This window comes from Anser brachyrhynchus, assembly GCF_964034855.1.
Source record: "Anser brachyrhynchus genome assembly, chromosome: 3".
Classification (NCBI taxonomy): domain Eukaryota; kingdom Metazoa; phylum Chordata; class Aves; order Anseriformes; family Anatidae; genus Anser; species Anser brachyrhynchus.
The window spans coordinates 35,948,856-35,963,180 of NC_137696.1; the positions used below are offsets into that span (position 1 = coordinate 35,948,856).

Sequence of the window (14,325 nt, forward strand, 5' to 3'; positions counted from 1 at the left end):
AAGGATATTATCATTCAAGTTTGCAGACTGTAGTAGTTTGATCAACTTTGAAAATGGCAGCTTAAAATGACAACTCCACTTCTCTCCTAAAATACACAATGTTGAATTCCACCTTCTCAAACACCATGACCAGCTCAACAGAGACACTAACAACAGAAAAAGAGAAAAACATCAAAAGCACAAACACTTTACACTGCTCTTTCCTCTGTGATAACATTTTTAAATTTTCCTTCTTTCCCTGAATTTCCAGTATCTACATTACCCTTCTTAGTATGGTCTGAGTTTGGGATCCAGTTGCTGCTGTAAGAGAGATATAGATGGCAACACCTTTACTGTCAAGCAACCCACCATCTTAACAAACAAGAAGAGTCCAGGACTTGTAATATTGAACAAAAGGAATCAAAATCCACTGTGGCGAGAACACACTACTGCTAACAAATTTGAACAAGGAGTCGGAGAAGCATTTTCATGAAAAAATTGATTTTCCCTTGCCTTGCAATAGTTCTTCCAGATTATTCTGCAGTTCCTGTTCAGTCAATAAATCTGTGCAAGGAAAAACACATGTGCTTAGCACAGCCATTTTTGCCAGCAGGCACAAAACCAGCTTGGCACTTGCTGAATAGACCACCAACTGCAGCAGCACTTTACTAGACGGTAGTACACACAGTGCCAGCTGAGAAGAGACTGAAGAAAAAAGAAGTGATGCTGGCTAGAACAACCTTGACAGTCAGGTAGGACCATTTTCAAAATTTATGAGGTATAGGGCCACTCCACATACCCGTCCTACTGTGCAGAGCTTCTCTTCCTTGCCTGTTCATTGAAGAAGAGGTGCTAAAGCCAGATGTTTTCCCCTCTTTCAGTTGGAAGCATGAAAGTGGCCCTTTGAGGGGCAAAGTTTGTGGTTACAAGCAATTGTTTGCTTTGTTTCTTGTGCATTTAGACGTGCAGCAACACAAATGCTTGAGATCCATCCTAGAACTGTTCTTCTGGTTGAGCAGCATCAAGAGCAGACATTTCAGCTGAGATCAGCATCAGCTTGTCATTTGACAACCACTGACTCGGGAAGAGTCCAGTTAGGGCAGCTGTCATTCCTTGGCTGGTTGATCTGGGTGCACCCCCAAAAGAGAGCAGTCCACACATGTAAACCTGCCTCAGCTCGGATTCTTCACCAGCAGGTTTACAAGCTCTGGAGGTGTTTGTGATTCCAATCCAAATAAAGGATCCCAACATGTTCCTAATTCCTCAGTCTCCTCCTCTTGCACAATGTACATCTCCAACTGCATTTTTATGATACCAATTGAAAGACCACAAGACGAGAGAAGTACCTCAAAGTGCCCATTTTCCTCAAACAGGGGGTGGAAATGTACTGAATATTTACTGGACTGGAAAACCCATCACAGGGGAGGCTTTTCCAGAACAGCTAGGCTTAGCTCTTCTTGTCATTAACTCTTGTACAGGACAATGCCCCAGATTTTAACTGCAATAAGGGGAAAATAGGGCTTTTAAAAATTCATTCAAGAACACCAATATGTTTCATTATACCCTTTGTAGAGCAGATGGCAAGATGAGGATTTACCCTCTGGGCCTGCTTCAGGGAGCAAACGCAAATGATTTTCTCACTACAGATCTCAGATGATGTTGGTGTCATTATTTCGCTTGGGGATTTGGGTCAAAAAGCTTTACACTCAAATCTGTCTTTTATATAGTACAAGTGCACCCAGACTAGACCCTAACAGATAAGCAGTGGGGAGGCTGGTACGCAGCACAGAGCCCTCTCAGGCACTTCCAGGTCGCTGACTTACACTGGCACATTTACAGACTGAATCTTTCTAATCCAATTAAAATCTCATCTGAGCTGTCAATACAAATGTAGCCGGTTTTATTTTAGTGTCTCATAGAACATGCATTAATCTGGACCTGTGGACAAACCAGCCCTTCTGGGCAAATTCTGCATTCTGCTAGCCCTGTTTCTCTCCTAGGTTCTCCTACTCATAAAGCTCTTGCTGATCTCACATCACCTGCCTGCACAGGAACTCCTACGGACACGCATAGCCATCCTACCTGAATGCTTTATAAAAATGTGATATACTTCATTAACCTTCTGAAAAGTAGCACTTTCCACTCCCAGCTCACTTCTCATGCAATGATGAGTAGGGTACTATCATTAAATATAAGAACACAAATTTCATCCATTTTTATTTCAATGGCTTCATTTGTTTGAAATATATATGCCAGTTACAGGCTGTCAGCACACTTGAGAAGTTACAGCATAGACTAACTACTCACAAACTCCTGGGCCAAAATTTTTTGCAGATCATCATGTATACTTGTCATTACATTTTGCACCGAAAACATTATAAATCTTACCATTTAATAGACTTCCACAGGACAGCTGCAAGTTATTTTGCCACAAGCACATAGAAGAGAAATATTTGCCATAAAGCAAAAAGCTAAAAGCACCCTAATACCACCACAAACTCAAGTCCCTCGTAGAACCTGATACCCTCCTCAATAAGCAAAAGTCCAGCAGCAAATACAAACAGGTCTTTCACTAGGACCTGAAGGCGACAAGTTCAAGTTAGGGCAAGCCAAGATCAGGAGCAAAGCACCTCTGCTGGTGACATCTTCAGGAAGGCTAGACTGAATGCTTCAATGGCATCGGATAGGGGTGAACTTTCACACAGCTGTTAAAGCCTTGCATGTGAAAAACAATTCTTAAGCAGCATCAGAAATAAATAGTAGAGCAGATTACAGATTATGCTCTTACTCAGGGCAGATACCTATCACCACACACAATTCTCCAGTTAGTCAGCTGCATTTTCCAAGAGGAATTCAAGAAGCCTCACAGAGAAAGCAAACTGACTTAAATATAGACCCATACTTTGTGAACCACCCTTGTAAGAAGAGATTCCCCATCTGCCGGTTAGTCTGAAGCAAGGAGACGCCTTCTTCTGTTCATGCCCTATTCCTCCTGAAACAACTGCAAGTCCTACCATCTCCTTCCCACACCCTGCCACTGAACATTGTAAATGCTAAACATTTTCATAGCTCCTAGGGATGTCAGAAAGAGATCATAGAAAAGAAATTCATACCAATTTATTATGTACACAGAAAGCAGCTTTGACCAAAGAAATGCTTTGAGCTCAAATTACTAGATGGTGGGAGAGTATTCTGGCAAAGGCCTTTCTATGGCTGCACCCTGGGCATCTGATTTTTCTACATTCTTCCCTGGGCATCTGCTTTTCACCAGCATTTGAAATAGTCGCCTAGGCTAGGTGGGCAGATCATCGATCTGACAAACTATAGCTGTCCATATCTTTGATCTGACATACTATAGTTGTCCATATGTTCACCTCCACCTGCATACCCAAATTATACAGCTATTTTTATTGCTACGGCACTTTGAAGCCATGCTCATAAAAAAAAAATACTGGGCTGATGTTATGTAAGTGTAATATTGAAAGATTTTTGGCAAACTCCTCCATTCTGAGATCCAATATGCTCTGTGCTATTTCTCACTCAGTAGCACAACTCAGGCATTGGTTACAGGTACCTCACTGTACATAACCCCCAAGCTCAGAGTGATGATGAGACAGCTGATCAATTGCATCAAATGGTCATCATCTTTCTGATGGAGATTCCAAAACAGCACAGTCCTACGACCTCTGCAGTGGTTCACACAAATGCTGAACAAGAGGGCAAAGATAGCAAGGCTCTTTGATGCCAGGCGTGAATAGCAACTGACTGCTACCAGTAATCCACAACAACATTTACCATAGAAGCAAACAACAAAGTTCATCTGAAATAACTGCTTCTTTTCATGTTTACATCTGCTGCTGCAATAGCACCAGTTCATGGATCAAAGGCAACTGGCCGATGAAACATAATGAGCATGGTCACCTGATTGTTATGCCTCATCAGCAGTATGTTGCCAATCAATAAAACAGTATAGTCCTTGTTGACTGTCAGGGATCCGTTCTCTAGAGAACTTACAAGGTTTCTTCTAATACACTCAATCCCACACCTGAAAAAGTCCTGTCAGAATAAATCACCGTATTTAAGCATTTTGTTATAATTTGTTATTTTTTTTTGCATAATTCATCCACCCGCTAAAACATAACAATCTGCCAGCAGAAACTTACCACAAGTTCAGAGAACCTGGCATTGAGCTCCTCTGCTGGTGGTATTGGGACAGAAAACTCGAGGAACTGGAGGGGGTTGTTGTCCTTGAGATTGATTTCAGGGAGGTCACTACCTCCAAAACAACAAAGAAACCCCAACGCATGACGATTCCTCTTCCGGGGGGCCATGATCATCGTGTATGATGCTATCTTCTGATCATGTTCTGCAGGGAAAAAAAAAAAAAGAGGGGAAAAAAGATGAGCAAGACTCCACCGGATCTGTACAGCTCTCTGCAATTACAACGGTCATCGTTGGTGTAATAGCTGGGATAGAAGGATTTGAGATACAAAAGAGCACAATAAACATTCAAGCTAGACAAGGTAGTTAGCTTTAATATAGAATTACAGAATCGCAGAATCACTTAGGTTAGAAAAGACCTCCAAAATCATCAAGTCCAACCATTAACATGTTCTTGAATGGCAATGTAGAATTGCTTCTCCCAAAGTTTCTCAAAAGGTTTTACTAACTCAGCATGTGATCTTCCAGCAGACATATTTATCAGTAAAGCTCACCAGCCAAGGTTGAATGCTATCGTTGGATGCCAGTTTTGGAGTTTTGCTCACTGCTACAGTAAAGGAACTAAAGTATGTACTGGAGTATTTACCCAGAAGGACTGGGAGAATCCTCCAAAGACATGCCATTTGATCAAAATAAAACAACAACACCAAAAAACATCAACTATGAAACAACAAAACAGAAGTCATTTTTTCACCACTCTGGAGGCAGACTGGCAAACATTCACTTATCCCTTTATGGCCAGGACTATTGCAGTAGGACCATTTTGTCTATCACGTTTTCAAACACACGTAACCAGTTTGGGCTGCTTTATGTATCCAGGGGAGAAATTGCACAGTGCTAATGCATGCTTTCAGATTTACATTTGAGCTGCCAGATCCAATCTTGACAGGACCCAGGCTTGAGGGGCTTTGGTATCAGGAGCGTAAAGGGAGGCAAAAGGAGGCCTGAAGTTGGATTTGGAAAGTGACTGATTTCACCACACAACACCGTTTGTGAACAGCCCATCCAAACAGGAAGCCTCCTGCCAGCAGTTTGAAAGGAGGGATCTGTGCAATCCACAGAGAGCCGCATATTTTGCCCTTTTAAGGGACTTGTTGTTTGACAGCTCAGGGGCTTATTTGTGTTATATTTTTTAAGGACTTCACTTTTTCACTTAATCTGCAGAATAAGCCATATCCTTAGAGAGTAAATAATTAAAGCCTGTTGCGAAGCCCGGCTCCTTGGGCACAAGGCGGAGGAGCAGCGAGGGAGGTGGCAGGTGAACGGAGCCGCAGGATGCTGGATGCTGTAACTGCAGCAACACAGCTGAGCTTTGTCATCGGAGCAGCTGCTGCCCTAACCTGCCCCACAATGCTTTGGCCTGTTTGCTTGCCAGAACAAGGCTGCTTTGAGCTCTCAGAGAGACTAAGTGGCTGTGCTAGGAAAAGCACCTTTAGGTCAGCAGTTGCATAGCGGGACTTAACATACTGCATTCAGCCAGAAGCTCTCCAGGGAAACTTTGTGTAGAAATCTGAGCACACTTGCTTAAGAATAAAAAAAGAAAACAAACAAGCAAACAAAAAAATAACCCCAAACCCCCAGCCTCGATGCACTATGCACTTGGCAAGAACCAGAAGGTTTCTTTGTGCTGGAACTAACTTACCTAGCACCTCCTTTTACACTCTGGGGGACACCAACTCTCATGCAGCCTGAGCTGGTATCAGGCCCTGTGCATGCCTGTTTTCCTTTGCTCTCCATGCCAGGTTTGCAATGGGTGCTATGTCTCGGCAGGACCCAACAGAGCAGTGTGACGTCAGCTTCACCAGCACATTGATAAAATCATTAGATTCTCACTAAGAGAGGCCAAAGGTCAGCTTAACCCCGGAACCTGGCCTCTGACACTGATCTCACAAAAAGCAAAACGTCCTTAGTTCTAGCACAATGATGTACACAACTTAATTTCCTCTCAGTGGGGTAGATTAAAAGCCTGAGTTCTTAGAAGATTTCACGAGAGAATTTCAGAAGAAGTTGATCTTGTTCACTGCAGATCATCTCCTCAGGGACTTCTCTGAGTGCAATGTCCTTTATGGTAGCCTGGCCATGGATGAGGCCAGAACCCATTATTTTGACATACCATTAGTTTGGAAGGAACTCATACCAATGAGTCAAGCCTGATTTACATCCAGTATAACTACATTTCCATCAATTTTGTTGCAACTAAATTCTGATCTACTGTTGATATACTTCCTCACCAACCACCAAAGGACCAGGATCCTCTGGGAGCATGAAGAGTGAATCCTCCTTGGAAAAAATGGCTTAAACACCGAAGCAATAGGACCATAATAGCTTTCTTTATGAGCTCAGGTCAAGATTTTGGTAAGCACCCCTCCAAAAGAGGCACCTTACCAGTAAATAAGTACTACAGAGAAGGCCATGAAGGTCAGCATTTTCTGTGGGTTAAGTACTGCCTTGGTCAGGGCACCACAGGATGCCTTGAACTGATGTTTTATCATTGAGCTTTCATCTTAAGCAGGCTCACCAGAGATGAGCAGTCATTCTGTAGGCCTTCTTCATCCATAATACTGAAAAATACACGGGCTTGTTCCTGCAATGCTTTTATGAAATTGGTACCTGTTCCTTAGGATCCATACTTAAGACACTCAACAAAGCTACTCAACTTTGCTTACTTTGCAAAAGCACGCAGAGCTCACATAAGGAGAAGCCTTGTAGTGCATCGCTTTCATAGAACATCATTCCACTGCACAACCCATACTCTGGCATTTTCCAGGTCCATCTCTAAGAGGCATGCAGGAAATTAATACTGACACGGAGGGGTTACATGGCCCTTCTGTATTGCTACAACACTATAATTCTAGAGAGGTGAGGTATCTAGATGGATTTAAAATAAAAAATAAAAAAAGAGAGAGAGAGACAGAGAGAGGGAGAGAACTGCTAGAAAGGAATCCAGCATAGGTAATTTAGAATTGAATCACTGACTGAATAAATTAATATATATTTCTAGGTGGGAGCACTGTCTTTCTAAAGATTAAGGCTGCAAACCACAGGATGCAGAGAAGCATTTACTTAAGTAACTGGTTATGCTATTCAATATTAAGAAATGTTTCCTATATTTACTGTTTATCCTATTTAAGAACCAATTACATCTCCTTGTTTTTTGTTTGTGAGTATAGTTTTGAACAAAATAAACATTTTCCAATACCCTCCAAGTCATTATTTTTTATCTTCTTTTCTTTCTCTTTGTCTTTTCTTTTTCAAGAATCAAATCTGGGGGGGGAGGGGAAACAAAAAAAAAACAGTGTTTCCAAGGGAAAAAGGGAAAAAGAAGCAAGAACGGAAAAAGAAGGATGAAGCAAACATCTGTCATTTTTCAGAATGGTAACCAATAACAAAGCTCTCATAAAAATTCTTTTAAAAGTTCACAAAAATAACAGAAGTTTTATATTTTTATTTTCCTAAAGAAAGATCTGTTACCTTTCAACTTCTTACAAGCAAGGCAACTGTAGAAATGAAACAAACGTGCAATTATCCATTTCTAAACACCTCCTGTGAGAATCAATGGGAAATCTTTCTCTGGAGGGAATCCCACTATTCAACATAACTCCCTTCCCAAGCTCTTCTCAGTTGCATTATCTTGCCCTTTTGCACAACCCGAAGAACTTGCTGTCATTTCAACAGCTAACCGCACATCCTCGCCTCGTAGCGAGCCCCCTCGTGCTTCCCAGCCCCATCTGTGGTTCGACTCAGGTCAGGAGTCACAGTCTGGAACTTTGCCCAAGGTCTAATTATAACAACGTCCTCTTCCCCTGACAGAGCGTACGTGTTCATTTCTAAACCATTTGGCCCAGTGACCAAACATAATTAAGCTAATGCATTTTTTTTTAAGTCTTATCAGAAGTTTTAGCCACATGGGATGGGATCCCTGCTGACTGCACACAAGGCTCCTCTTTCAATTGCAGATTCCTAATTGTTTCTCCAGTCTCACTCATTTCTTCATTCTCTCTCAGAAATTACATTTTTCATGCAAAAATATCCTAACCGGGCAGTGTTTCACAAAGAGCAAGACACCTGAAAATGCTGTGCCGGCAGCAATGCTGTGTAAGAGAGCTCAGCATCATAGTTTTTACCTCACTGCCCTGTCCTTCACAATAGCAAACAGCCAGGGCATAATGATAACCAAAACGGAGAAACTGACTTTCGTACCCACTATCTTTTGGAAAACAGAAGAGGGAGAACTCTGTGGTTTGACTAAACTCACACACAGCTCTGAGAAAACAGTTTGCAACATAAGGAAGCGTTAATGGAAACCACTGATGCACTCTCTTCCAGAGCTGAATCCCTACTGATCATCACCAGATGCAAAATTTCAGTGGGTGCAGCCTAGGCTCTCATCTACGTAGGAAGAATGGGACAGCATGATGCAGAATCACTAGCTCCACTAGTTTATTCTAACAGGTGAGGAAACAAAGCGAGCCATTTCCATTTCCCTGGTAGATCTCTATTTCTACAGCAGGATGGAATGTATAAATTTGATGCAATGCTGCAAAAGTAGAAAGAAACCTGAATCTGGACTGACTTGGAGCAGAAACCAATACCACCACCCCAAATCCAAGTTACATTTCTACATTATTCAACTATTTAATAAGCCATCAGAACTTTGTGGTATTATAATAGCTACCTTCATCTTCACTTACTGGATTGTGAAACCAAGAAAATAAGCACCATGCTGAAAATCATCAAAATGTACATAACTGGGTAAAGTGAAACAGTTCCGTTCTCCTAATCCTATACTCAGTTCCCTGGACCACATTGCTTCTCCAGTACACAGATGGTGTAACTATGGGCTTCATGATGTGTTCCAATTACCATGCACATGTTCCACACATCACATGTAACATGACAGATGTCGTGTGTAATATGAGGCATTTGCAGCATGGGGGATGACGAAGGGAGAGAGTGTGCAAGCAATCCATTTGTTCCATCTGCAGTTAACTTAGCTCCTTTGATTTGTTTTTGCCAGCACAGTTAGGAGTCCTGGCCTCTAGGGCGCAAAACAGCAGCAAAATAACCAACTACATAAAACCCACTAAGTCAAAGTCTTTCTTTCAGGAAGGAGGGCAATCCTTCCTGAGGAGCACACCTGCCTACTGTGTCAAACAGGAAGGCACCAGACCCGAGCAAACAGATCAATGGATCACAGGAAGGAAAACCCTGGAAAGCACAAGAGGCCTTGTGCAGCCACAGCCACGTACGTAGGCCTTGTGGGCCACAGCCCATGCTCAATGGCCCCTTCAGATGGGAGAGCTTGGCTTGCCACACACTGCACATTTTGAGGCCAGCTCATGGGTGTCCTGACAAACACCACATCAAAATGAGGGGACAGATCTCAAGGTGGAGTAAGGACCTTGCGAGCCAGCCCTGGCACTCTACTCCACTCAGTCTCAGCCACCTGCCGGGCTGCTTCATGGCACAAGCTCCCAGGCTGTCTCTCACTATTTTTCTGGCCCCATCAAAACTGACATAACTCAGAATTCCAAAATATCCCACACACCTACAGCTTGTCTCCTGCTATATACATAGCATTAAATATTATAAATACTAATCGAAATGTAATTTTCAGTATTATTTTTTTTTCTAGGAAATATGGCCTGGGATGAGAGAAAACGCAAGCAGTATTTGAAGACTGTCAGGTGTAACTATATCCAGAAACCTACTTAGTGCAATATGTCTGCCAAAAATCTGTTTATTTTTAATTCTCTAATGAAGCTCGGGATGCGCTGGATGACTAATGACTACTAATATTAGTCTGTTAATGCCCACAAATCCAATAGTGTTTTACCTTTCACCTGACACCAGCTGACCAACACAAAAAAGCTATAAAGAACCCTCTTTCTCTTCTCAAAGGCTAATTTGCACCTCTTTCACTGTGTTCATTTGGGAATGGCCAAAGAACAAAACAAAACAAGCAAACAAAATACCACAGAAATGCCAGCACATTCATGTCCCTCCCAATCCAATGATTTACCTTTATAGAAAACCAATTTCAAAAGAACAGTGAAATCAAGATTCAAAACCCAAATCAAAGAAAGCAATGAAATAGTTAGTCAACATCACAAATCCTCCTAGTGTTTATTTGTTGTCCTTACACATTTTTTTCCACCTTTTAATCAAGTACAGATCAGTAATTCCCTACATCTGTCTGAGATGACTGACCAACCCATTCCTTCTCTTACCTGCCGAGAAGTTACTTTATTTTCACAAATTTACTAGTTTATTATAACTCTGACTCCACCCAATTTGAAGGGTCAAAACTAATCTGTCCTCTTAGACACCAAAGGCAAAAATCCTGTATATTGTTTAGATGCAAGTATATCTGCAACATTTGTGAATGGCGATGTGACCATTGCAGATTAAACTGCAGACAAAACTAAAATGAACAACCTAAGTGTTTATCCAATATGCATATATCCTTCATCACCATAGTGTCTAAGCATACAGAATATTTGGCCAAGAGGGGAGGCAGAGATGTCTGACTAAACAGCAAGTTTGGAGGCTGAAATACATTTTCCTTAGTGCTTATTGTACCGTAGGTTCCCATCCTAATTCATCAATTCTGTGCACAGGCAAGCTTGCCAGCACCTCACTCTCAACAGGCCCAACCCTTCTGCTGTTTTTAGGTGGTGAATCCAATGGGATTGCATACCCCTAGACACAAGGAACCTTTCTGTTTGAATACAGTATTCTAAAGCCCACTGTCTTTCTTTCCTTGCCCCCTCTCTGTCACTACTTCCAAGTCTTTTAGAAGTGCAGCACTACAGTTTCAGTAACATCTGCAGATACTGAAGATACACTTCCTTCTAAGAAAGTCTGTACTGTTACCTACTTTTCCTAATTTTCCTTTCTCAGCAGAAACCACATTTTTTTCTGTTTGTATATATCATTAAATATTGCCCCATTGCCTTCTATGGGGGGAAAAAAAAAGAAAAAAAAAAGTGGCAAAAGAATAAAAGTGGCCAAAAAATGAGGTGGAAAAAAAAAAAGAAAAAAAAAAAAGCTTCTCCGTCGGCCAAGGAAGAACAACACTTTTCAGTTCTAACCTTAGTTCTTCCACTCTTTTCTACCAGCTTAGTTTTTGTTCTCTACTTTTTTCCACACCATTCCAATATCCTCGCTTTCTTTCATGACAACTCTTAGATGGCTTCTAGTACCCATTTCATGCACCTCAAACTGCAAAGACCTCTCTTTTTTAAAGCAAGTATTAAAGAAAAAGAAAAAAAAAAAAGAGAGAGAGACAGCCACTGCATGACACATGCTGTAAAGACTGCACTACATTGTGTATGTTTTATGTTTGCTGAATTATACTCTGTTGCCCTAGCCAAGGCACAGGGGTTGTAGCTTCTTCAAGGTAGGATCTTACTTACATACTTAACTCAAATCAGTTATTGTATAGTGCCAAGTAGATTTATGGTACTCTACAAACAACAATAAAAACAGTTGGTTTGCAGAAAGTAATCACCCAACTGGAATCTGTTCAGGACACCATGGTTCACACCCCAGTAGTGACACAGCTGTAGGGACAGCATGTAGCAGTGTCTGCAAATCCAGTGTGAATAAATTTATGTTTTATGAAATAAAGGAATTTATGTGATGGTTTCCCCTGCCACAGCATTAACTTCACTAGATGGGTTGGTTTGTATGTCATTGTTCTTCTCCAAATCACTGTGATTGTAAGAGCCTGTGGGAAATAAACTACATAAAAGCAAACATGGGAAAAGAATCCCACAAACCCCACAGATGTCACCCCTGGATGCAATCATAACCAAGAAGACCATCCAGCAGGAAGAATTTGCAAACGTACTCTGCAATACCCAGATTTTATTCTTGAAAACAATCACGTGATAAAAATGTTGGTTTTAGGACTTCCCAGGAATATACTGTAATCTTAGGGCCATGAAATTCAGGACAGGACTGTGATCCAAGCTTCATTTATACTACCCAACTGAGCTGGCCTGAACTGCCTCTTCTGCAAGCTGTGGATCTAGACAGCATAGCCTGGGTTAGACTCTCCAACTTTCTTTTCTCTCCATTGGTGTTCAGTATGACAATGATGCAATTTCACAGGAGAAACAAGGGACCAGCGCATTGGAAGCTGCAGCAAGGTGAACCCTTTATCTGATATAATAAATTCACAGACTGAAAATGAAATATATCATGACGACATCTGTCAAGCAGACATACACGCTGATTGCCAGAACCAGCACATGGCTCCTACAGTTCCAACGCAGAAGACTTATTTCCTCTACAGTAAGACGAAACACAAGGCCTTTTACAGGTCTTACAATATCAAATGTCTTTAATGCCATCGGTCTGAAACTGGCCCTAATTAGTAATAGCTATCAGTTCTGTCCATAAGACCAGCTCCAGAGAAAGGATATCGACACTCCAGAGCCAAGTTTTTGGTCACCTCAGGAAAGAAGCCAAGGACAGAGTGATCTGGAGAACAAACTGTCGCACTCGTCCCTCTATGCCAAAAGACCAGGAATACTGGTAGGGTAGATTAGTACAATAACTTGGTCTAAGGACTTGACATCTTGCAGTATGTCTATTGGGAAGAGTGGGATTTAGTCACAAGGATTATCGGTTCAGAGTTTCCCAGTAGCATTATGTACCCCCACCTTCAGAAGAATGAATGAACAAAATCCCATTACTAAGAGCATCCCTGTCTTGTTTGAGTCATTGTAATTTTTCCATTCTGTCATTGCCCGACTATTTCCAGACATGATGTAACTACTTTGCCAGGGGATTTGGGAGTCAAAATGTTGCTGTTGTTGTCATCGTTATCCTGGGTGCCTAAATTTTCCAGACAAAATAAGCAGCTGAGGGCATTAGAGTGCCTCTGCTGAGAGAGAAATAATCTGTAAGAGCTGCCAGTGTGCTCCAAGAAAAACAAACAAATGGTAAAGGTCCAATTACATCTTCCCAAACTTCAGGTCATTTCCATGTAAAATGTTGTTTTCTTTTTCAGACAATTAGCAGAAGAATGTTTCATCCCTGGTCCGATGTCATCACAGAGTACAAAAATTGATTTCCATTCTAACATTGGGTTCAGGGCCAGTACAGGACATCAAAGCTTGACTTGACTGGAAATATACCTTGATTATGACCACGGACAGCCAGCCACAGATGTAGGTGTACAGGCATAATCTTCCCTATTGATGGGCAAATCAATTATGTGCGCTGGTGAATTTTTCCTCAAGTTTTGTCATTGGAAAGAGCAAGTTGGTCTTTATAGTAAACGGGTATAACTGGGGAGAAATCCAACAGAGACAACGTGAACTTTTCCACTTTTTTGGGGGTGGTACAGATCTCTTTAAAACTTCCGTTTAGCAATGCCACCTGGGAAAGCCACTTTCCAGATCTGCTGCTTTCCTATTTAGCGCAACAGCCAAAGTAGAGTGTATTTCTGATTGTCACTGCAAACATGTAAATAATGGTGGTGGTTTTCAGTTCAGTTCCATATACTGAAAAGCAGCTGATTGCGATGATAGCTAAAAGGTTTCTTCAGTGATCCAGTAAATGGAAAAGACAGTCAGTTAGATGCAGCACAAAGGGAACAGGTCTTGAGATTTTAATGCTCTCTCCATCTTAGGGATGGTTTCTCTAGGTCAAGGCAGAGACAGGGTCAAAGTGTCACTGATTTTATATACCTGTTTTTTAAGCTACTCAGATTCCATGGTTGTCAATTTGGCACCAACAATAAATTCACTCCAGAAAATGAAATTAAGAAAAGGTCACATACAGTATTTTATTCCAGCATTTTTATTTTTGTTCAACATTCTGACAAGGGATAATGTGGGTTCATTGCCCTGAAACCTCAACATTACGCAAGTAGGTTTGGACTCCAAGCCAGCAGCTTGGTGAAATTGTTGAACTTTTAACCTAACGTGTCTTCGTGAAGAATGGATATTTGGAAAGAGCTCTGCTCAAGGATTTGGGTTGTTTTCTGTGTGTATTTTTAAGTGGTATCCAGATAAAATATATTTTCTGGCTGCTGTAATATTTATAGGAGGAGACTGTACACCAACACTGAAAGCTGGTTTCAGAGCTGTGACCTGCTGCTTTAGGTTT

At 41.5% G+C, this 14,325-nt stretch overlaps 1 protein-coding gene across 5 annotated transcripts in view; it reads right to left on the reverse strand.

Moving 5' to 3' along the window:
- Nucleotides 1-14,325, reverse strand: part of DAAM2 (dishevelled associated activator of morphogenesis 2) — a 197,659-nt gene that overhangs the window by 117,354 nt on the left and 65,980 nt on the right. For all 5 annotated transcript variants that reach the window (XM_080585368.1, XM_080585365.1, XM_080585364.1 and 2 more), the window contains one exon: nt 4,143-4,345. In XM_080585368.1, coding sequence (XP_080441494.1) covers nt 4,143-4,316 — 174 coding nt within the window. In that variant the 5' untranslated portion in view covers nt 4,317-4,345. The remainder of the gene's footprint in view (nt 1-4,142; nt 4,346-14,325) is intronic.